This window comes from Pithys albifrons, chromosome 3 (genome assembly GCF_047495875.1).
Source record: "Pithys albifrons albifrons isolate INPA30051 chromosome 3, PitAlb_v1, whole genome shotgun sequence".
Lineage (NCBI taxonomy): Eukaryota > Metazoa > Chordata > Aves > Passeriformes > Thamnophilidae > Pithys > Pithys albifrons.
The window spans coordinates 67,610,555-67,633,804 of NC_092460.1; the positions used below are offsets into that span (position 1 = coordinate 67,610,555).

The window sequence follows — 23,250 nt, forward strand, 5'->3', positions numbered from 1 at the left end:
CTCTGCCCAGAGGAGAGTTGTGCCAGTCTCCTGCTCAGTCTCTGTCTGGTTATTCCACTCAGGAGAGAGGAAGGTGGAGGAAGGAGCCAGTCTGCAGGAACTCCCCCAAGCATGATGAAACACAGAAAGGAGGGCTGGAGTTTTCCTTATAATCTGAGCAGAATTTCTCAAAGTGATACCCAGCTGTAAGAGTTTCCAACACTGTTTTGCACACTATTATTATGCCTTGACATCGAATCTGGTTTTCTCAACCCAGGCACATTCACAGTACAGTTTACTTTAAATGTGTAAGCATCTACTCTGATGATAATCAAGGAGCAGAGATGTTTAGGGGAAGCTTGCTTTTCATCTCAGATTATAGACTTCCTGATAAGTCAGATTTTGATAATGCTATACTTAAATTAGTTCCTGTGGTAAAGTCTAAGTTACATTTCTGGCAAGCGCAAGATGAACTCCTGACCACTCAAACAGAGAATATCTGAGAACAAAACAAAATCCTTACGTTTAAATTTGTAAAATCTTCATATTGGAAATTCAACTCTTAACACCTTTCAGTATATCATTGAAAATGGACTTTTTAACAGGAGTGCATTGTTCACCTGTTGTATTTTAGGTGTATGTTAATAGCCTACAGATAAATCCTAATTTTTCCGGAAACAGACTTCTACTACTTTAAAATTTGCATTTGAAAATATATGTGGATATTTGCATATGATCAGCATGGTTTAGTCTTGACAGTTTTTTCCATACGTATTTCCCAAAAAAACATTTCTAATGAATCTCGTGGTCAGCAAATTGTAGCATTCGAGTTTCTGCGACCCCCTAATACATATGCATCTCAGTTTATTAAATACAATTGAAAGGTTACAGCAAAAAATTCTTATGTTGAGGTAGTTTGCCTTCATGTGCAAGCATATTTTCCCATAACCTCTGCATGTCTTGTACTGCACAACTTGCAACCAAGTGGTTTATTGTGAATCTGCATATTAATGTATCCAGTTGACTGAACGAGCCAAATTTTCAAAGGTTACTCAACTTTTATAACCATCATTCACTCAGAAAATCTGCAGGACTTCAGGAGTGCCTCTTTGTATAAGTTTCACAGTTACAGAAGAAGCTGCACTGAGTTATGTCTCATAGATTAGTATGGGCTCATGTTCTTAGTGGGGTTTTAAAGTCCTGTATAACTGGAGTTAAGTCTGTCCATACAGCATTATTCACTGGTATTTCCTGATTTCTGACTGGATGTCGTAAGACTTGAAACTTTTCATTAACACGAGTGGATTTTGTATAGCATTTCCTCTGTTTCCTTAAGGAAAAAAAATTAAAGCTAGGAAGAAAACCCAATTTGGTCCTCAGGGATTTAAGTTTAAAATAATTTTCATGTTGCATTATCTGAATGCCATTGTGTAGACAGCAACTTGTCTCTACACTTAAAGTGGAGCAGAAATTGTATCTCCTTCCCCACCATGGTGTGGGAGAGCCCCTTTTTTCAACAGAACTGGACAGAGCTGGTTATGTGGCACCTTCCTTAGCTGCAGCCTTCCAGGCTGTATTCTGCACGGTCCTTCTCTGGTACATCACAGGAGATCCACAGGAGGGAGCCCATATCCTGTGTGCACCCCCCTAATAGCAAAGGCTGTTGGAGTGACAGGCTCACTTGATTCAGGAATGCCCATGTTCCAGTGTGATTTGCTTGAGTACCTCATGAGCAGAAGCAGCAGAGCATGGGCCTTACCTTTGCACCAGAAGAGCAGTATCCTTAGCTGAGGCAAGTCTCATCCTGACCAGTGGATTTCCTCACTTGCACGCTTTGTATAGGGTTGGTATGGTCACAAAAGCCTCCTGGTGCAGAGTCCTTGTCCAACCTTCACCTTAACTTTTAAACACTCATATACGTGGAAAACAAGTCTAAAGACTGTTATCTGCTGAGTGGTAAATAAAGCAACTCTCACTCAGAGGTGCTGCAAACTTTCTGTCACATGGGTACACAAAAGTGGAAGCTTCCCTCTTTGATACTCTGGAAGGACTCCAGTCTGACAAAAGCTGCTGTGAGATTTCATTACTTAAGTTCGCTGCTTACATTTTGAGGAGAGATATTTATATTTATTATACAGGAGTGCCAGTTAAAGCCAAGAGTGAAACACATGGACTCAATAAAGGCCCAGTTACGTGACCTTTGCTGTTTGCCACGCTTTTAACTTGTGTAAGTAATTGATTACACTTTCATGAGATCATAATCAGAAGGTTGTTCTTTGGTAATGGTGTGCTAGAGGAGCTTTATCCTCAACTTCAAAGCTGTCCTGTGAGGTTTAAGAACAAAGGGTTAGAAGTTTGAAGCACGACCAAAATGAATCTGTACATTATCCATGTTTACCACCATTTAAGAAGTGGATTAGCTTATTCTTCATCTGTGAGCTTTTCCTGATCACATTAGATGAGCCACCATCTCTAAGGTTTACGTTTGTGCTTTTAAGATTCTGCTTAATTATATATAGTGCCTGTGCAGATCCCCACCATAACTAATCTAAATTCTTGTTAGTGAAATCATTTCTGTAATTGTAAAGATTTTATTGAAATTATTTTACATTCTCTGGAAACAATTTTCGCAGTAATTATTAACTGTAAGTAAATCTATCCAAAGCCAGAAACTTTAAATAGTCTGCAATATATGTAAAGATGCACTCCCATGATCAGCCAGCCAAGCTTTTCACCTACTTTTCAAGCCGTGAGGAGGGGAAGATAACCTTGCAGTTTTTTCTCAGTGTAGGTAGAGCCACATAGATGTGTTTCAGGTAGCAGTAGCAGATTTGAAGAGACTTACTTTGTTAGGATGAGTATTTGATTTTTTTCTCTAAAATCAGTGATAATTTTCTCCTTTTTTATTAGCTTTGGGAGATTTTTAGCATCCCTGATCATGAAATCTCCACTGGAGAGAGCACAGATCTTTTGCTAGATGACAAAAGAATGAATTAGCCCTTGCTGTGCTGGAACAAGAATTGACTTTGCAGGAGAATAGCTTTTACCAGTTCACAGGATACCGGAACAATATGTTTGGTTAGATATTTGGGGAGAACAAAGGTTTGTGTGTCTTTTACTTAATTTAAAATCTGAACTCAATGCTATTTCTCGTTTTGGTGTACTGTTTGCTTCTCTACCTTTCCCCAAAGCAGTTATCTGATATTCATCTGTAAGATATATGAGAAAACAATTTAAAGGAAACTTATGCACCAGGCCTGGTTAATTTCTGAGAAATATCATTCCTTGCTAAAGATTTGCAAGATGTAATTAACTATGCATATTTATCAAAACCCAAATTATTTTGTCTACTTTTAGCTTATTTTTTTCAAAGTAACTCCAATGAAGCTATGAAAAAATACATTACAGAAAATCTGTTAAACAAAAGAAGTCTAAGTATGCAGAGTTCTGCTCTTTTGCTTTCTTTGTTTCCAAAAAAAGCAAGGTAGATGAGTGAGAAACTCCCAGACTCTCCTCAATGAGGAGCTGTAAATTAGTTGTGACTTTTTAAAGAGATCCTGCATGCCACATGCCTGCTTATCAGTGTACTTTTACTTAACCTTGAGGTTGCTGTGGATCTGTTTGCCTGTATGCTGCTTTCCAAGGCTGTAGCCTTGAGGAATGGCCCCATTGTCCCCACTGCAGATACCTACTGCATCAAGGGCTTGCCTCTGATAAAAACCAAAATCGTATTTCCATTAGCAGGCTAAAGATAGACAGAATGTGCAATAGGCTTTTATTTGTCCCTCTCTCTCAGGTAGCCTGCTTTTTCTGCACAAGATGATGACTTTCAGAATTAATGCTCTGCTGGTATATTTGGATTTTTCTTTTTCACTTCTCTCTCACTCTCAAATCCTACTTTCTCTGCCAAGCCAAGCTTTTTCTCCCAAGCTTCCAGTCTCACATTGCCTTCAAATGACCTTTTCAAGTTCTAAAGGGCTTCCAGAGTTCAGGGTGTGGTGAGAGAAAATATCAGCACAAAATGACCAAGTAGCTGCCCTGTTTCCTACGTCTCCCAAAGAGCAGACAACTGCAAGAAACTATGCTAAATGTAATCTAAATTATTATTTTGTGACCTCACCAAGCTTCTTGATGCTGATTTTTGTTACTTACTGTCCTAGTTCAGCAGGTGGCACCAGTTTATCACTGTGTGGGTGTGACTAAAGCTATGTATTCTACACCCTCTATTCATTTCCCATGAACTGTTAACAATGGACCATTTGCAGCAGCTGCCCAGGGCACACCTGACCCCTCAGGGTGTGAGCTGGGTGTGAAAGAAGCCTGTGAGATAAGAGCTGTGACAACTCCCTTCCAGCAAGTCGTTAGCACCTCCAAACCCAGACTGAGGTGTCGTGTTTGCTAATGGACCATCAATGATTCCAAATACACCATGACTTACAGAGTGAGATTACTCATTGTGTAACTCTCCACCCTGAGGGAGGTACTGGGCAGTCCCACCTGGACCTGAGGGAATATAATATTGGGGGTTTTGGGACTTGGGGAACCACTCAGTGGATCCCAAGGAGGATCAGAACCTCAACAGGAGGAGACCACCACTTTCAACCAGACTGCGACCATCAGCTGCACCAACAGGTTTTTCACTTCCTTTCACTTTGGATTTGGGGGGAACCACGTGGGGTTAGGCACAAGAGCTAACAAACCCGTTTGTGTTTGTGCCCCAGGGTGCTGAGTCATACTTCTGGGTTTTGTGGGTTAAAACCAATTTTCTCTTTGTGCCATTGCATTTATTGTAATATTGTTATTAAATTGTAACTCGGATTTATAATCTCTTTTGTCTTGGGTTCATTTCTCCTGCCGGTTTACCTTTAAACCAGCACATTTACTTTGACTGCAATTCCTTTCAAATTACTTAAAGGAAAAGCTAATGTATTCTGCAAAGATTTCTGTTCATCTCTCAAGTGCAAAGCATTCTTGGAACTTTGTATTGTCATCTTTCAAAATCTGAAGTTTCTTTTGATAGTAAACAAGCAATTTCTCTTTTCCAGCTCTTTTTCAACTGTTGGAGGATCTGATCTGCCATCCACAGTTGCATGCAACTAGAGACATTAAGCACCAGTTAGTCTTCTTCCTTTGACAAAATCAGAGAGTTTTTGTACCATTCTTCTAAAGCCATTAAAACCACAAGTAGTTATTGTTGAAAGTTTTATGCAGGGATTCACTCCATTGTTAAAAAAGTCTTCCTTCTAACACATGGATTTTCTTCAGTCTGCCAGAGTTTTCTCAATGTGAAGAAAGCAGACAAAGAACAAGTTTGGTGGATTTGTGAGCATTTCACCACAGCATTACTGGATTACCACTATCATATAATGTATTTTTCTTTGAGATTGCCTGTTTCTCTGAGTTCTAATTCACGTCCCTTTTTCCCCCCAGAAACACCAACTACCTACTCTTCCTTTTGTGTGATTCTCTGCATTTCTTAATACTGCTGTTGTGGTTCATTCCCATACCCTTAAGCTGCTAGTGCTGGAAAACAGGTTATCCTGTCTTCTGGGTAAACTGTTTTTTTCAGAACATGTTTATGTGTCACTTCACATGGTTAAGCATGTCTTCTGTTTTGGGTCTGCCTTGTGAGGCTGATGGCAAGTCTCTGGGTGTCATGCTGAGGTGCAAAAAATGGTTTACCCCCTCTGTGACAGGACCAATTAACAGGTTAGGCAAAGCTGCTGTCCCTGGCAGAGAAACAGGCAGTCTGTAGGTAAACACTGTACTGTCTAAGGAGGTACCATTATGTTGCTCATTACAGCAGTGTCTAGACTGCACCACAGTAACAAAATGTACATAGTCATGCTCTGGCCAGACTCCTTCAATAGCCTGGTATGCACAGTATGGATACTCTTCTTGGAATTCATCTCACTTTGCTTCACATTTCATCCTGGAACATAGACAGACCAACTCCTCTGATCTAATGCAGTTAATATCTTGGAGAAGTAATAGTCCATGCTGTAAGCACCTAACAAACACATACAGTGTCTCACTTCGTGATTTTATTTATGCCATATGCAGCTGTGAGCATCTGCTATGGGTAATGCATGGCAGAATCTTCTGGTGTGTGTGTGTAGCCAGAAATATTCATGGATCTGGGATAAAATGGAACTTTTTTTAATGTGTTTCTTTCTTTAAATGTAAAAAAATAGCATTAGGATGTATTTGTAATTTAATTGATAACAGAGCAGAACATTCAGCATTGATCTCTTTAAAATAAGGGGAAAAATATAGTTAACTTCTTACATCTATTTCCAAAGCCAACATACATTCACTTCTTAATTAGAGAGAGTGCAAGTTTAGTTATTGAGCTGTGACATACAACAGTTTAAGCTACTCTGCTTTGCTTCAGGTACTACTATTACTTTTCATCCTACATCTTTCAAGTAAAAATAAGAAAACATAAAGCACATTATTGTGATTTTTTAATTAAATATGAAACAGAAAACAGTACAGCATGGCATCTGAGTGATAAGAAAACTTCAGTGCAGTAGATCCTGTATGAAGGAGTGGAGTTGTGTAAGAATTTTTACTGTGTATCATTTAAAACAAAACTGCCAACAGATGTTTGCTACAATACTTGTTAGATGGCTTCGCTATTTTTATAACCTTTTAAATTCCTCTGATTAACAGAAAACAGCCATTTAAAGTCTATAAAGTTAATCTCAACCATGGAATTATTTGCCTAAAGTGAAATTTCCTCCATTTGCTGAGGGTATTACCCACATGAGGAACTGTTAAAGGGCAGGTATGCAGGGCTACCTGCTGCCTGAAAGCACCAAGTCCCCAGAACATTCACACAAGGTCTGCAAGGGCCCTTGCCTCAGTGTCTGAGGGTCTCAGACAAAGATTTTCCACAGAATTAAAGCGTATTCTTCCTCGTGTTCTTCATAAAGTCAAGCCAGAAGTCCTCTGTGTGTGCAGAGTGGGCAGTTGTCAAAGATTAACAATTTAATGGAAACCCCATTTCCTCCACAACCTCTGACAACACTTTCCTCTAAGATTTAGCTCATTACCAAATTTTGACCCTCACATACCAGAGAGTTTATAGGCTGTCTTACAAAGAACTCCACAAAAATATGAGAATGTCTTTATAATGAAAAAGGGATTACAGATTATGGATTTTTTCTCTTTATTTCTCAACAATATCCAAGGAAGTTTTGTTCTCTCTACTAGGTCACTCACAATGACCACTTACAGCATAAATTATGGTAGTCACTAGACAATATTTTAATTGCACAGAGCTATATCTTCAATTAACCATCGTGACTAACTTTCATGGTAGGCTGGAGCACAGTAAATATTTACTGAGAGCATGTTTTTTGCTTTTCAGTCATGATGATTAATGCAAGTTAATTGGCAATCAACTCCAATTACAGCAGGACAATATTGGAGACTGGATGTAAGGATTGTGTCAAGACAGATTTTTTCTAAATAGATAGGATTTATGGCAGTCAAATCTTGTTTCAGATTGACAGGTTTGAGGAGTTAAACTGCTCTGCTTTTGCTACTGTGCAGCTTCTCTAGACTATGATAGTTTATATAACTTGTATGTCAAAATTTAACCAAGTTGGTCCAGCATATGATTTGCAAATGTACTCTGCAGCACATGGCTCCATTACTTTGAAGCTATGCTGGCCGGATCTACCTGAGGTATTTCAGGTATTCTTAGATACTGTCATTTTAAGAAGCTCATTTTTTGTCAACAGGACAGATGTACAAGCCTTTGTACAGAAATGGTGGGAACAAGTATGTCTCCCCGGTGTGGCTTTCCTCCTGAGCAGCCTGTTGCTTGTGCAATGTCTCTTCCCATCTTTTTAACGTGTGATCAAAATGTACTCTTGCCTCAGGCACTAATTGCTGCTATGCTTCTACTCTGGTTGGAGAACTACTTTTTTGAAAGGTGGTGAGTATTGTGGCTCATGTAGCAATTGATCCCCATTCCCACAGAGAACCTTCTTTATATCTTTATCCTTAGGCATCATTTTGGCTGTAGAAAATGAGATTCCAGTTCTTTTCCTCCAAACTGGGGCTCTGGCTCACAAGCTGACCTGCTACAACAGTGTGGCTGGAATGGAAAATATGGGAGAGGAGCTATTTCATCTAGTTACCATTTGTTGTTTACTAGAATGGTAAGAACATGATGTTTTAATATCCCAGGTCATAACTCATTATGACCTGGTTTAGATACAAGCAAACATCAAAGCTAACCAATGAGAAACAGACAGTGCAGCATTGACTCACTCACTGCACTATTCTATAGATGTGTGGAGACATATAATTATTTTTCGGAACCAAAGCTTTATGTGAAAACAAAAATGTTCACAATCTGAGTTTATGGCTTGGTTTCATATTTTGGCATGGTGTATTGTATTGGAAAAAAAATGTCTTTAATTAAAAGCAGCCTTTTGAACATTACCCCAGACTTCATTTTTCATCTCTGGTTTTACTGCTTCTCTCCATGTCCCCTCTCCCTCTCACATTTACTCCATGTGTTTAACTCACTCTTAAAACCTCTCATTACTTTCTTCCCTATTGTTTTGCAAGTCCTCCTCTAAGGTCTCTGTGCCTACACAATGCCCTCTGAAGACTGTCTATGTAGAGTGCAGACCCTCGTGCTGTTTGGGGTCACCTTACAGCATGTCCCTACAGAGCAAGTGGATGTGCTGCCAGGACTGGTCAGGAATTTCGTAACAATCTTTCTACCCAGGTCATGAGTGCTCTGCTTGTGTCATCAGGAGCTCAAGGGAGATGGTCTTTCACATCCTGCCGGGACTTCTGCTCAAGTTAGCAGAGCACAGACTCGTGGGAGGGCTGAGGCTGATCTGAGACCAGACAGTCTGACTTCAAGATGACCTAGTCCACTCCTCTACTCAAGGGTCACTTGAGTCCCTTGAACAGGACTGTATTGAGCTGGGTTTAGAATATCTCCACAGATGGAGGTTCTACTACCTCTTTGGATAACCTATACTAGTGCTCAGTCACTCACACAGTAAAAAGGTGTTTTGACAGATTCCTATGAAGTTTTCTTTGTTGTGCTCATTGCTTTCTGTCCTGACACTGGGCACCACTGAGAAGAGCCTGACTCTATCTTCTTTACAACCCCCTATCAGCTATTTATACACATTGTTGAGATTCCACTTCAGCCTTCTCCAGACTGAATGGTCCCAGGTCTCTCAGCCTCTCCCTGTACATCAGACACTCCAGTCCCTTGATCGTCTTTGTGGTCCTTCACGGGTCTCACTCCACTTAGTCCATGTCTTCCTTGTACTAGGGAGCCAGGTTATTACAGGAGAAAAAAGGACAGTTTTCTGCCTAGGGACATTGATGAACATCTTGTAGACAGAAATTAGCAACCATTTGTCAGCCCAAATTTCTCATAAAATGTTGGCTTTAATCTTTCTTTATTTCACTATTTTATCTAAAAGTAGACAGAACAATACTGTCTACTGTCAGTGAGTTGCTGGATGTAAACACATTTGTGCTGGTGCCCATGCTAAGGTCTCAAGGGCTTTTCTGAGAACAGCAGGTAGAATTACCTGTAACCCCCTTTATGCTTCATGGTAAGTGAGAAGCCACAATTTAGCATAGAAGATTCATTTCCACTTGCTCTGCGCACCAGCAGTTGTGCCACTGACAGCAGTGGAAGCCTCCAGTGACTTGCTAAGATGCATACGTCTCAGGTGTACATGGTGTGTACAGTGACTGCAGACATGACATCACTTTGCATTGAATATCAAGATGGCTCAACAGAGAGGCCAGCATCCCATGAAAGAAAGTACCCAAGCCTACAATCTGTGCCACAAGGCAGGTGCTTATCAGGAGTAGGATGAAGGTAGTGGAAAGTAGCTTCTGAGTTATGCCAACACCTTTTGGGAATTGCCAAAACAAATCATTTATGTTGCAGTTAATAACGAGTGACATGAAGCCGACTTGGTAGGAGAGCTCTCAGCTCCACCCTTGGAACAATTTTGTGAACTGAGGTTGAACAGAGCAGTGTTGGAGCTGTAAGCAAGATATGCATTCTAGCATGGCATTACACCAATGTGGCTACTGGCACTGGTTGCCCAAGGCAATGTGCTATGCTGTGCAGATCAACCAAGAGCAAGCTTGGATAACTTCATACCACAGCTGCATCACGCGTGTGTGTATGCCCTTTAAACTGGTGCAGGCAGGTCATCCAGGCTCATCAATCAGTTCCAGGAGGATTCTGCACAAAAAACAACCTTAAGAATTAGCCTAGTTTGTGCAATTTTGTTGTCTGCCAGATAAGTGGCAAGGATTGTAAAAAATGTCTTCTCTGTATAGCAGTTGTCCACTGTATGCAGGCCACTTTCCCTGCTGATACGACGCGTGCTGATTACTGTACGGTCACTTGTAATCTCTGAAGTAAGACAAAATCACCTGAAAATTATGCTTAGATGAAGAGGCACTCAGGGAAATTATAGTGAATAGCATAATGAAAAGTGTAGTGTTTTTCTGCTCCAGTTTATATGCTAAATAGTTTGTTTCTGTGAATGCAATTAAAATAAATGTAGATTTATTTATTTTGTCATAGGCTGAATACTACTACGAGTTCCTGTCTTTGCACTCTTTGGATAAAGGCATAATGGCTGATCCAACTATAAATATCCCTCTGCTTGGAACAATTCCTCATAAAGCATCAGGTTTGTGTTGTTGATATTATAAATTGTGTTCCTGTAAAAAGTATTCTACAGTCAGTGAAGTCTAAATATTTTATTATAAATTGTGATTCTGAAGTTTATTGCTAAAGAAATGCTTGCCACCCTGCTTGGCACAGAAGAGTTGGTGAGTGCCTTGCCTGAGTACAGCAGCATATTTTGTCTGAGCAAGTTACATAAAACTATTATGTGTAGATAAATCAACAGAAACTTGTTCCTAAGTTGTGTATTCTTGGTCCTTCACTGGAACTTATACCTCCACAACAGAGGCTGAGCCCAAGCCAATGTGAGGGCTCCAGAAGCACAAATGAACATAGTGAGCTGATTGGAGTAAAAAAACCTTCCATGAGACATTATTGAATCCGCTTAGCTCTGAAGCGGAGAAATAACAGTTTATGTGATCTGTTTCAGGGCTCATACATGGTAGTCTGTGGTAGAAAGGCAGAAATGTACATCTGGATGACAGTACTATCTTGGTGGCCATGGTTTCATGACTTGCCTTAGCTATCCTAAGACCGTGGAGGATAAAATGGGAAAGAAATGAGAAGCAGAACAGAACTGGGCTGCAGATGGAGCACTGATATACGTTTTCATCTTTGACCAGTCTTTATTCCTCTTCTCTTTTTCAGTGGATAAATTCTGAAAGTTTGTGTTTAATATTCTCCATTTTCACCTTGTAGTAGATTGGCATTGAAGTAATGTTTCAGTACAGCTTTTTGCTGTGACACCTGGAATTTAACATTAATGACCAATCTCTCTATTCAGTGGGGATTGAATGAGTATTATTGAAAGTACATTTCGGTGAGAGGTGCTATGATATTTGTACCACAACTTCTGCTATTAAATTGGTTGCAAGCCTGATAAAAGTTGAGTAAAGGCATTTAAAAGCAACTAAAAAGTCATGAAGGCCAAATTCTTGTTAAGTGTTATTTCCATCTCCATATAAAGCAGGGGAGATATGTGGGAAGCTCTGCCCTCGGCATCCTTTAGTGTAAGCCAACTTGTTCTTTAATTTTTAGCGATCTAGAAAAGCTAGACCAAAATTATCCACTTCTGACTGTGTTTAGGAAAACATAATCTACAAGTGCAGGGAGGACGGAGATGAGATCTCATAGCTGCAGCAGAAGGTCTGTTAACCATCATGACAGGTCTGATTAAAGGGAAAAGGGACTTACCCTGTTGGCGGCACTAGTACCTCAGTTCCAGGACTAATACGGGCATGCCCATGGTGTTCCCTTACATGGATCATGTGCACTGCACCACGGGCTTAGTGTATTTAAGCTGTCTTTAAGTCCTGTTTGGCATTCCAGCGTCTCCAGTGTTTAATAGCGATTGGTAATCAGTGTATGTATGGTATTTGAAGCATGTACACTGTTAAATGGTGAGACGCTATTATGATGGTGGGTTTTTTACACTTTCTGCTAGCTGGCCAAAATTAACTTGGTAGGCTTAAATAAATACATGCTGTAAAAGTAGTGAATATTTGCTACTTGTTATAATTTATGTGTTCGCAAAACAGTTATGACAAATCTAGTCTAGTTAGCCAGGATCCATTGCCTTACCAAATCATTTTTCTACACATACACGTCAGAAGAAATTCAACCGCAAGCTTGTATTTAGTAAGAAATCAACATTTGTTATTTCCTGAAAAAGAGTTTTAGCCCAAAGACAGTAAATTGTCCTTTAAGACAATTAAGCAGAAGTAAAAGAGGAAAGACAGTTGTAGTAAACATGAGAGTGGGAACCAAGAAAGACGATTAACAGATACCTTACTTGGAAGTAGCTGAACCCAGTGTTCTTGTCAAAATTGATGGACTTTTAAAACTTTTTTGAGGATATTTGCCTTACCACCACATAAGGCATATGGATGGCTTTAGTGCTGTAGGGCCTGTATTGTGTGTTATGGCCAGTGGTGGCCGTAAGACGTGTGGAAGAGCAAAAGGAGGATAAGCATATGTGATACTTCAGTTTACCCTCTCGGCTCTGACTAACTTCAGCTTGGAGAATTTTCTGAGTCTTAAGTGATTTGTGTTTTGTAAGCTCCCAGGGGTTACAGATCTCTCTTTCCAGTACATGTCTAGGCTCTCCTTGAGTCTGTATCATCTTCTGTTATGTCAAATCACCTTGACAAGGAGTTCACTGCCTCCCGTTGCATGAAGATCCCTCTCCTATTTCAAGAAACCCTGCTGTTTCAAGTCTGTCTGCAACAGCTTCATCTGATGGGCACTAGCCCTTGCACTGGTAGCGACAGTAGTCAATCCATACTGTTGGTCCTATCCATGGCAGTCATGATTTTGTACATATCTATTATGTATCCCCTAAGTTTTCTCTTTGCTAGACTGAAGAGTCAATTGTTTCTCAATGGATGCAGCCTTGCCCTTCTCTCAACTTTCTCTAATTCAGTATCTCCTTAAAGAAATGAGGTACCAAATTCTCCTTGGATTTAAATCAGATTTAAATCACCTAGGTTCTTTAGACTCATTTGAAATCCCATTCCCAAATCCCAGTCTTGCTACCTGATTCAGTGCTTACAGCCACAGGTATTGTTACAGCTAGACACATGGCAAGAGGTTAAGAAGGCTCTAGAAGATGACTTTTAGTGGGAGGTTCAGCTAAAACTACTCAGCTTGTCCAAAAGATATTTGAGAGAATTGTGGGTACCTGCCTGATGAGAAGCAGCTGGCTGCTCCTTTCGGGGCGGGGGAGGGGGGGGGGGGGGGGGCGGGGGGAAGGCCTGTAATGACTGAGTGGTTCAATCTGAGGTCAGCAAGTTCCAATACAAAGCGAGGTGTAACATCTTGAACACACACAGGAAAGTAAAACCAGCTATTGGTCTGTGCCCAGAAGCAATATAGTGGCCTGTGAATGAGAAAGAGCTGGCCCCTTAAGTGACTCAGTTGGCCCCTCCTGTCCCTGTCTGAACCAGGCAGTGCCATGCCTTTCTGGTGCTGCCAGTACAGGCTATGACCAGGCTCTCCCTGCCACTGCTGATGCTGACGCATTAAAATATAAGTGCTGAAATTCTCTCCAAGCTTGGGGGCAGAAACTGGTATCTTCTTGGTTAGAGAGCAACAGTGGGCTGCAGGACTGTGAACTTCTCCAGACTCCACTCCTCTCCAGACCCTTTGTACCTGCTTCTATTTGGATTGGTCATTCAGAGATGTCCCTTAAGTAGTCTCACACCTGAGACTATGGGTTGTTTTTGGTGGTGGCTTTGGCATATTCACTAAAGTGAGTAAAGCCTGCAAACTTGAAGGTCTGTGCAGACATACAGGAGTTACTCTCAACCTGCTTCTACTGAAGACAATTTAGGGAACCTTTGTTTCCTGACCAGAGGGTAAAGGCATGTGCTCCCAGGCAAAAGGGATTAAACCTGCATCCTCCACATCCCAGGAAAGCATTCTAATTACCACCTAAAATTAAATTAGGTATAAGTCACTAGGTTTCCTTAAGGTTCCTTTTCATATTAATTTAACTTTCATCACTCCTCCTAGAGCCATCTACTCTGCAGCCCTGGGTGCAAGCACTCCAGAGGATTCAAAAATATAAATGAGCAGGAGAGGTCGTTCCGTGGCCTTGTGTTGAGAGGATGGCTAGCAGAGAAAAGTTCAGAGCTGTGATTCCCTCTTCTTGTTTTTAGCCAGTGATGGACAAATGTGAACTGCCTCCCGAATTTGGGAAGCAGAAACCAGAGCTGAGGTTTTCCCTACCCCAGGCCTGCTCAGCACTGTGATAAGCCATGGGAGCTCACGGATGTGGTTCTGGGTGCAAGGGACTTCTGCTCTGTGCTTCGGTTTGACTGTGGTGCTGGTGGTGCATGCTTAGCATTGTTCAAACAACCATAAAATTGCAAGGACTTGGGCAGAGGTGAGTAACTTTATTTCAACTCTGAAGCACCACAGAGCTCAGCCAGGATCTTGGTGGTTTTTGTTCACAGGAGGGTCCTTTACTGCATTTCTGTTTTCAGTCCTAGCTGTTCAGACATATGGTAAGTCCAAAACTAGGATACTTCCAGGTTCAGCAGTGCTGGAATAAAGGGATTTTGACCTGTCCCCTCAGACTTTAGCCCTAAGAGATGCATTCTTGGGGTTTGCCCTAGGCATTTAAACCACAGCTAAATCTCAGGGAAGTTTAGGGTATTGCTACCAATTCAATGAAGTCTGGATGCAACTGTAGTTCAATCATTAAATGTCTGCCACATCTTCCTCCCCATTGCAGTTTGTTCAACTGAGACACACATCCCAATACAAACACTGATTTTCTGCACTCATGCTGTAAGAAACTTACTACAGTTTAACAAGTTTACTGTATTTAAAATGTATTTAATCCACTGTAAGATGTTCCTTATAACCACATGATTGCATCCTTTCTGTAATGGTCTTTGAAAAGATTGGTGTGAAAGCCATTCAGCAATGTAATTGCTTTAGAATGAAAACTGCAAGGTACCTTTCCATTTGTAGGACTTAGCAGAGACAGAATGTGTTTCAGTAATAAATTACTCTGTATTATACCAAGGCAACAAATAACAAAAATCGCCCAATTACAGCTTGCAAATTTTTTATAATAAGCAATTTAAACCAAACCAAATGTAGGGCTGTTAGCTCAGTGTTTGGTTCTGAAATCTCAGGCCAGCTTCAGAAGCAACAAGTAAACAATTCCTATTAGCTGGATCTAACTTACAAAGCATCTAGGAAGAGCCAATTTTGAAAAAAAGAGATAAAATTGTTTCATCTGAAGATTATTTAAGATCACTTGTGACAATCACAGTGGAGAATTCCATAGGTCTGAGGTATCAGGCTTTCTTCATCATTAACATACTCCAGATTTACTGGCCTTCATTATTTACTTAGACTCTTTGTATTTCAAAAGTGTTTGATTCATTTGCCTGAAAAGGCAATGTCTGAATACCGCTACACTCAACTAGTTTTGTCAGAGTGATGTTTCTATGCCTTCTGTTTAAATACTGCACCCGTGATCTTATTTATCAAGAGTACCATTTTGCCAGAATTTTATGGAGTAAGTTTTGATTAAATCACTATCTTATTTAGGTATTAATTGCAATATCCAAACCAGAAAACCTTATCTAATTTTTTTTCTGAAATATATGTTTTTGTAGAAGTTGTATGAGAGCCTGAAAAATCAGAAGTGATCAGTTCAACTAAGAAAATTAAATGTAGGCTTTCAGCTTGTTTTGGTGTATCCTTAAATACCTCTACATAAGTAATTGCCTCATCTGCAAGCAAAAGTATGTTTATGTTATGATTTCTGTGCGGTAGACTGTTGGGTTATCTCAGTAAATGAGCACAGGCTCTTCTCCTGTACTGCTGTACTTCTAGTCCTGGAGCTGCCTACGAATAAGGTGATCTGTGTGTCTCTGTGTTACAAGTTTTCATCAATGACATTCCTCTAAAGCTTGAATACGATTATAATCTATTTTTTTAGTATTTCAATGTATGCTTTTATATGTATGTATATGTGTGTGGGCTGAAAAGTATGTAAATATAAATATTATTGTTATTATCCTTTTAGTGGTTCAGGTTGGATTTCCTTGCCTTGGCAAACAAGATGGGGTGGCTGCATTTGAAGTGAACGTGATCATAATGAATTCAGAAGGCAATATTATTCTCCAGACCCCTCAGAACGCCATCTTCTTTAAAACTTGTCAGCAAGGTAACACTAAAGAGAACATGCTGGAATGCTGTTAGACCAGGTCACCTAACTGTATTATGTTTCATTCAGCATAAGAGCTGGAGAGGACAGAAGTAAAGCGATCATACACCGTGTAGCAATTGTGGTGAATTCCAGGCCGTTCTGTCTCTGTGTGCATTTACTGTTTATTTACTATGTGTTTACTAACCCTTTTCTTACTGAGCTCCCTTAGCAGACTTAGACTGCCTTGGAGACTTCTCCCTCCTCATGTTCACTGTTCATCACATCAAGAACATTGATAGAGATGTATCGTATGAAAAGCCCCTGTTAGCAAATGATTTGAGGTGCTTGGAGGAGAGCTAGTCCTGTGGAGCAGGCTGAGGCTAACCTTTCCAGAAATGGCACATAGTGTGGCAAACTGAGCTTCTGGGAAGTGTAGTGGTATCTGTTAATGCTGGCAGTGCTTTAGTTCCTACTTGGTGCCCTTACTTCCTTGTGTCTTAAGTTGTACATCCAAACTGAATACAAAAATCCTAAATCAAAAAAATTCTACAAAGGTTGTCTTTACCTTCTCTCAGATGCAACCTCTTGGCTTTGGGTACATGTAAGGTGGTAGAAGTTGGCATTCAATACTTGCAGTTACCAAGCAGTAAGCACACAGAGGATGTGCTGGGAGAAGAGCACCATGAAGTTATTGCAGTGTTTGCTTGGAAATGAGAGCACTTGTTTAATCAACCAATCTGTGAACCATAAACACTATGTAGTAAAAGTTTCTTGATTAATTTGATATACCACAAACAACTGTAATTATCACTTTAAAAGGAGGGTATGGAAATTGAAAAATCAGTGCCTAAGATAAGACAGTTACCTTATACCATGTGCAATTGTGTCAAATTAACCCATGACAGGGCTGATGTCCTATTAAATCTTCACTCACAGTCTCACATTTTCTTCTCCACACTCTTTTCTCTAACTCGCTGTAGTGTGACCTCAAAGAGCTGGCAGTGGGAACAGTAGCTGTTTATTCTTTGATACCTTACTACACCTAAATAAAAGAGCTTCTTGTCCTCCTTTGAAGCTTTGCTGCTGCCCATTAGCCCACAGAAAGTGGAGGAGAGGGAGAAGAAGTGGGCAGAGAAACAGAAAGGAAAAGGGTGGCTTAAAGGAAGCAAAATCAAACAGATCTCATGTATGAAGTTCTGTGTCTGTTGTAAATACAACACAAAACTTTTATTTTCTTTTGATTATCTTTTTATTTTCAGTTCAGTATCTTTTAATAAACTGTGGAAATGGCATTGCAGGTGTTCTTATAGAGACAGCAGAGTTACAGGTCTATATTGTGGGAAACTGTGATTTAAACAGAAAGGGCTGCAAAATCAGTTCAGTAGTAGCATTCGTCCAAGTTATCATTTCTGTGTTATTAGTTATTTTTACTGTTTTTACAAGAGTTGTAATATTTTAAAACAAAGCAGTGTTATGTCATATGGCCTCTCAAGAAACCTGGGGTTGACTATTCTCCCAGTCCTTTGTTCCTGGAGCCAACTGAGAGACACAAGAATGGTTTTCCAAATGCTAGAGGTGTGCAGAGGGAGAGTTTTCTCACCTCATCTCTTCCAGCCCATATTGGGATAACTCCCATTCCTTCCCTGAGGCTGGTAAGATGGACACCACAGTGTTTTGGGACAGATGCTGAGACGGATAAGAATGTCTTTACAGGCTGGTCTTAGAGTAGGGGTGAATTTCCTTCCCCTGAAAGATGTCTTATGTGGTAGCTCCAATTTCTCCTGCCAGGGCCCAGTCACTGTTTCTAGCTATTCTTGGCCATATAGAAAGGCCTGTGCCAGAGAAACTTAGGGGAGCAAGGGAACAATTTTGTGGGAAAAGAAAGGATTTATTCTGGCTCAGAGGTGGCCACACAAAAAATTATGTTTTCCTATTTTTCTACTTGAAATGGTATGTATTTAAGCATGCATTTTTTGTAATGAATAACAGCTCTGCATTCAGCTTCGAAGAGAGAAGCATTTCCAGAAAGAGTCCTAGAGGAAAGTGTTGGAACACAGTAGGACTTAAAAGCCTTTCCTATTATTACTACTGCTGTAAACAGCTTTACTTTTAAGGCATATCACTTTACCTCAGAGTTTTGAACCTTGTCACATTGCAGAGTATCAAGATGAGGAGGTCATGCCTACCACTGATCATGAGTAATGTTAAGTTTTTCTTATGTGAGTAGGCAGCCTCTCCTGCCTACCTTATTGTCTGCAAGTGATCTGGGAAGGTATTTTTGAGTAATTGTTTTTTCTACCCAGAAGCTGTAGTTTCATGGGATTCCATAGGGTTTGACTTAGTTTGCCTTTTGTTCAATGGACTCTGGTGTTTTGAGGATGATGGTGGTACCCAGAGGTATTTATCATCCTTGTAGAATCCTGCAGGTGTTGCCAAATACTTTTACCAGTATTTGATCAATAATTAAGATACAAAATGAGAGTTGGATGATGATAAAGGATGATTGTGCAAGTATGCTTTCATCTGCCTTTCTGGCCTTCTTTCATTTAGCCTTGAAGCTTACTCTTCCATCACTTTGTCACCTCAGTAGTAACAGATGTGGTAATTAATGCAATACAAGTTGTGCTGCAATCTACTTCAGGCTGCAGAAATTGCAATTGATCCTGCACACTGAGGGCAGGTCTAATAAGCCATGCAAGTTCCACACTGTGTTACCTGCTCATTTCTACACAGAAAAGAAGGTGGATTAAGCAGAGCATCCACATTGCTCATGCACTCATAGAACAGCAGAGCAGTGAAAATGCACAGTCTGTCGACAAGCACATCGCATGTTTGAACATGTGGTGAAACCTCTATTTGTAGACTACTAAAAAGGAAACTAATTTCTCTTGAAGAAATCTTAGCTGAATTTCCATTTCGTCACCATTTGTCTCTCAGCAAATATTTTTACTGTTGTGTCAAAAAAGTATATTGATACTGCTGAGAGCTGGCTTACAGCTGAAGTATATAATATTTAATTAAGATTGTTGTTGTATTTTATGAAGCGAAGTGTCCAGGAGGATGTAGAAATGGAGGGTTTTGCAACGAAAGACATGTCTGTGAATGTCCAGATGGATTTTACGGGCCTCACTGTGAGAAAGGTAATTAAAAACACCCCTTGACTTCTTTACCATAATCTCAACAAAATTGTATCTCCTCCACCTGTCTTAAAATTAAGAATGGCCTGTTTTGAAGATTCAATATATCGTGAGTCCACACATCTAAGAGAATTGCTATTACCATCCGTAGTCTAATGGAAATATGAATTGCTTACAAGAAAAAGGTTTTCTCTCTAAGAGATTGCTTTTAACAAAAACTGACACAACAGTTAAGTGATCCTTAACCACAGGGAATCCATCTGGCAAAAAGATTAAATAAAATTCTTCTGCTAATTAGGACTAGCTGGGAAACAAAGCACAGGACTTTAGTTGTTCTGAATTTGTTTATTTGGAGATAAGATCTGATTTGTAGGCAGGCTGAAAGCAAAGATGGGAAGATGAAGGAAAGAGTTTGTCTTTCCCCTTCATTAGTGGATAAGAGACCCAAACGACTTTTCCAGGAGTGAAGGCCAGGAAATTGATGTGTCTTGAAAAGGAAACCAGTTCTTCTTCCTATCCCTCATTTTCTCATCCCCCCAGTGACAGTCCCTTCCTGGGGTGACTGGAGATGGGGCAAACCATCCCCATGGACATTCTACTCCAGTACAATCCTTCACTCCCAGATGTCCTGGCTACATCAAAATTACTAAATACAAATAATCAGGGACTGTTCTCTGGCTTGGGAGTCAAATGACACACTTACATATGCACACTTACTTACATGTTTAACAAACTTACCCTCCAGTGAACCCACTACAGACTCCCTCTTGGGAGGAACCTGTGGCCACTGCTCAGCCCAGGATTATGCCCAGGAGGGTTTGCTGGTCAGCCAGGGACAAAGCCAAGCCAGGAATGGCACCGACAATTTCACAAGATGGATGATTCTTTGCCCCTGTTTGGCCCAATGCCTGGGTGCTGTTTAACTTACTAATATGGACCCAACTTTGTTGCAGGTACCAATTGTGGGCAACCACAGAATGAAGCATTGCCCCCTGACATGCCTCCCTGAAGAGTCTTGTGGGCTGGCCACAGGGCAAAGAGGTCTTGGGAAAGCATAGGGACTCCAGAGAAGCCAATGGGGCTCCAGAGGGAGCATACAGGAGAGCTTGGCCATGCAGCTGGCTTCTCTAGCCTAAATTAAGTAGCCATGCTTATGCTTAGGTATGCAGAGGGAGAAGGGAAGATTCACTGTAAAGCCTGCCTGGGAACCCCACAGAGTTACTACCCCTCTGACATAGTCCTGCCTTCAGAGATGAAGCATCGGAATCCAGTTATGGAGGGGAGTCTGGGGGCATTTTAAATATCCAGATGGTGTAGGTGTATGTGGGCACTTTGCTCTCCCCTGTCTGGCATTAAACCGTACAAGAGGCAATTTCAGCTTATATATGGGATCAGATTTGAACTTAATTTATCCTTCAGTTTTTAGTAACACTGTATACAAATTGCCAGACACGAACTAGAGATGTAGTAGATTTAGCCCACTAACAGGTGCCCTTTGGAAAGGTGACTTAGAGCAATCAGCAGAAGGAAGAGTCAATGTGCTGTGTATTTAAATAGTCAGTTGCTATCACACCAGCAATGCTGTTTCTACTCTTCTCACTCAGCACTGTGTGTTCCTCGCTGCATGAACGGTGGGCTCTGCATTACCCCTGGCCTCTGCATCTGCCCTCCGGGGTTCTATGGCATCAACTGTGACAAAGGTAAATGTCAGCTAAAACCCCCCAGGCACTGCATCCAGCCTCTCTTCACTCACCTGTGGTAGTTCCCTTCTAGGCGTGGATTTTGGAAAGTCAGGCAAGCAATAAGTAAATAAGTTTTAAAAATTTTGTGATTCTTCAAATGCATGTTTTAGCACAGCCTGGCAGCTGCTGGTAGAATACAGGGATTTCAGGGCAATCATACACTCCAGCTCTGCAAAATGTAATTTAGATAATTGCTTTGGTTGATCCACTGAAAGCTGTGAGACCTACTACAAAAGTCACTTCAATTCCTGAGGGGAAAAAAAATCTCTATTTGAATCTCTATTTTACTGTAGTAAAATTAGTTTTACTAATTATTTAGTATATTCATGTGCTGCATCTGGACACATGAAAAATTAAGCAGGCTGTTCATTTTTTGTTGCTGCATTGTGGTTCCTGAAGGATAAAAACGAATAGTCAGTTGTTCAGAACAGCAAATTGAAATAGTCCAAGTTAACATGTAGAAAAAAATGAAGTAATTTCCCGTAAAAATACAACTGACATGCTCATGGCAGAGCAGAACATCATGCTGCATTTATTGTTGCAGAACTATATGAAGTAAAGACGAATGCAAAAGGACCTAGAGAACTTTTCATCCAAAAGATGGGAACTTTCCCATTATGTTGCACAAACTGTTGTTGTCAGTGTCTGGTTGACTTGTATCTAGTCTTTGAACAGACATTTGCCACATTCAAAAAACACTTCAAAATTGCACTGTAATGAAATGCTCTCAATGTTTTGAAGGATCAATGTGAATCCCAGCTGTTAAATGAAAAGTCTTGTCTAACACAATGTAAGTGATTTAGCAGATGAGAGACACAGCATTTCAATCTATGTCACTACACATAAAAAGTTACAAAGGTTTCTTCCTAGTCAGAGCATTAATTAAGAACTGTAGCGAGGTGTCCTCTTGTAGAAGTAGCTTCCAGACTTAGGTTGCTCCGTTTTTATCAAACACTGGCAGTAGTACCTTAATCCTTCAATGAACTTTGTGTGAGGATTGATAAAGGTGTAACACAGTCTGTCCTCAGAGAGCTCATTGCTGTATTATCCACTTTTTTCTCTCTGTATTGACTTGTGTATGTGCCCATGGAAAGCATTATGTAGGACTAACCACATTTCAGTCTTCATTTTTTAAACCAGATGATAAAAGATTAATCCTACTTTTTAAAACCTATGCAGTGTTTATTTATGATCAGCAGCAGTAAACATTAAGTCCAAGTCAGACTTAGTTCATATTAATTAATTAATTAATTCTTTTATTTGTTTCAGCAAATTGTACAACAACCTGTCTCAATGGAGGCACATGTTTCTATTTGGGAAAATGCATTTGTCCTTCGGGCTATGAAGGAGACCAGTGTGAAATCAGTGAGTAGCATCTCTGTGTCCTTGCTTTCATTTACATCAACTGCTTGTAGTGTCAATATCTGATTGACGACATGGAGCCTGCCTCTGCTGGGCTCACAGCAAGTGTCTCACATGGCACTTTGGGACCCTCGGAGTCAGATACCACATGCTTCCTAACGAGTTTCCTACTTAAAAGTTTGATTCATTGCTAGACCACCTCATCCCGTGCTTTGTTTTGTTTTCGCTAGTAACCAGGCTTGGTAACAATCCTCAAGCAATAAGTATGCAAGCAATACCCAGTGGCAGACAGATGTGCTGCTGTGCGAGGCCCTTGTGGGACATCTATTTTCAAACATTAGAGCAAATCACACTTGGGCACAGCATATTAGGTTTGAGCCCACAGCTCTGAAAGGGTTACTATAATTTGGGAATTAAAGGGTTTGGGCAAAAGGAGGATTGAACCATAAGAGCTGAGAGCTTTCATGTAGCATTAAGTTGCAATCAGAAGGCAACTTAAGAACCTACAACTGGATCTCATTCTTTCTGGACTAAGAGCTTCTAACAGGACACTCAAGAAGCTTCTCCTGCTGTAAATAACCTCACTTATGTTCCCCAACACCTTCACAGGAACATGAAGACCACCATGTGGCCTGGGATATGTAAATGCTGATT

At 40.5% G+C, this 23,250-nt stretch overlaps 1 protein-coding gene across 2 annotated transcripts in view; it reads left to right on the forward strand.

Annotated features, from left to right (window-relative positions):
- WIF1 (WNT inhibitory factor 1) overlaps positions 1–23,250 on the forward strand; it is a 40,483-nt gene that overhangs the window by 9,197 nt on the left and 8,036 nt on the right. The window contains exons 3-7 of one of the 2 annotated variants that reach the window (XM_071549972.1): positions 10,580–10,688; positions 16,233–16,373; positions 19,400–19,495; positions 21,097–21,192; positions 22,504–22,599. In XM_071549972.1, the coding sequence (XP_071406073.1) occupies positions 10,580–10,688; positions 16,233–16,373; positions 19,400–19,495; positions 21,097–21,192; positions 22,504–22,599 (538 nt within the window). The remainder of the gene's footprint in view (positions 1–10,579; positions 10,689–16,232; positions 16,374–19,399; positions 19,496–21,096; positions 21,193–22,503; positions 22,600–23,250) is intronic. The other variant, XM_071549973.1, reaches the window with a different exon arrangement.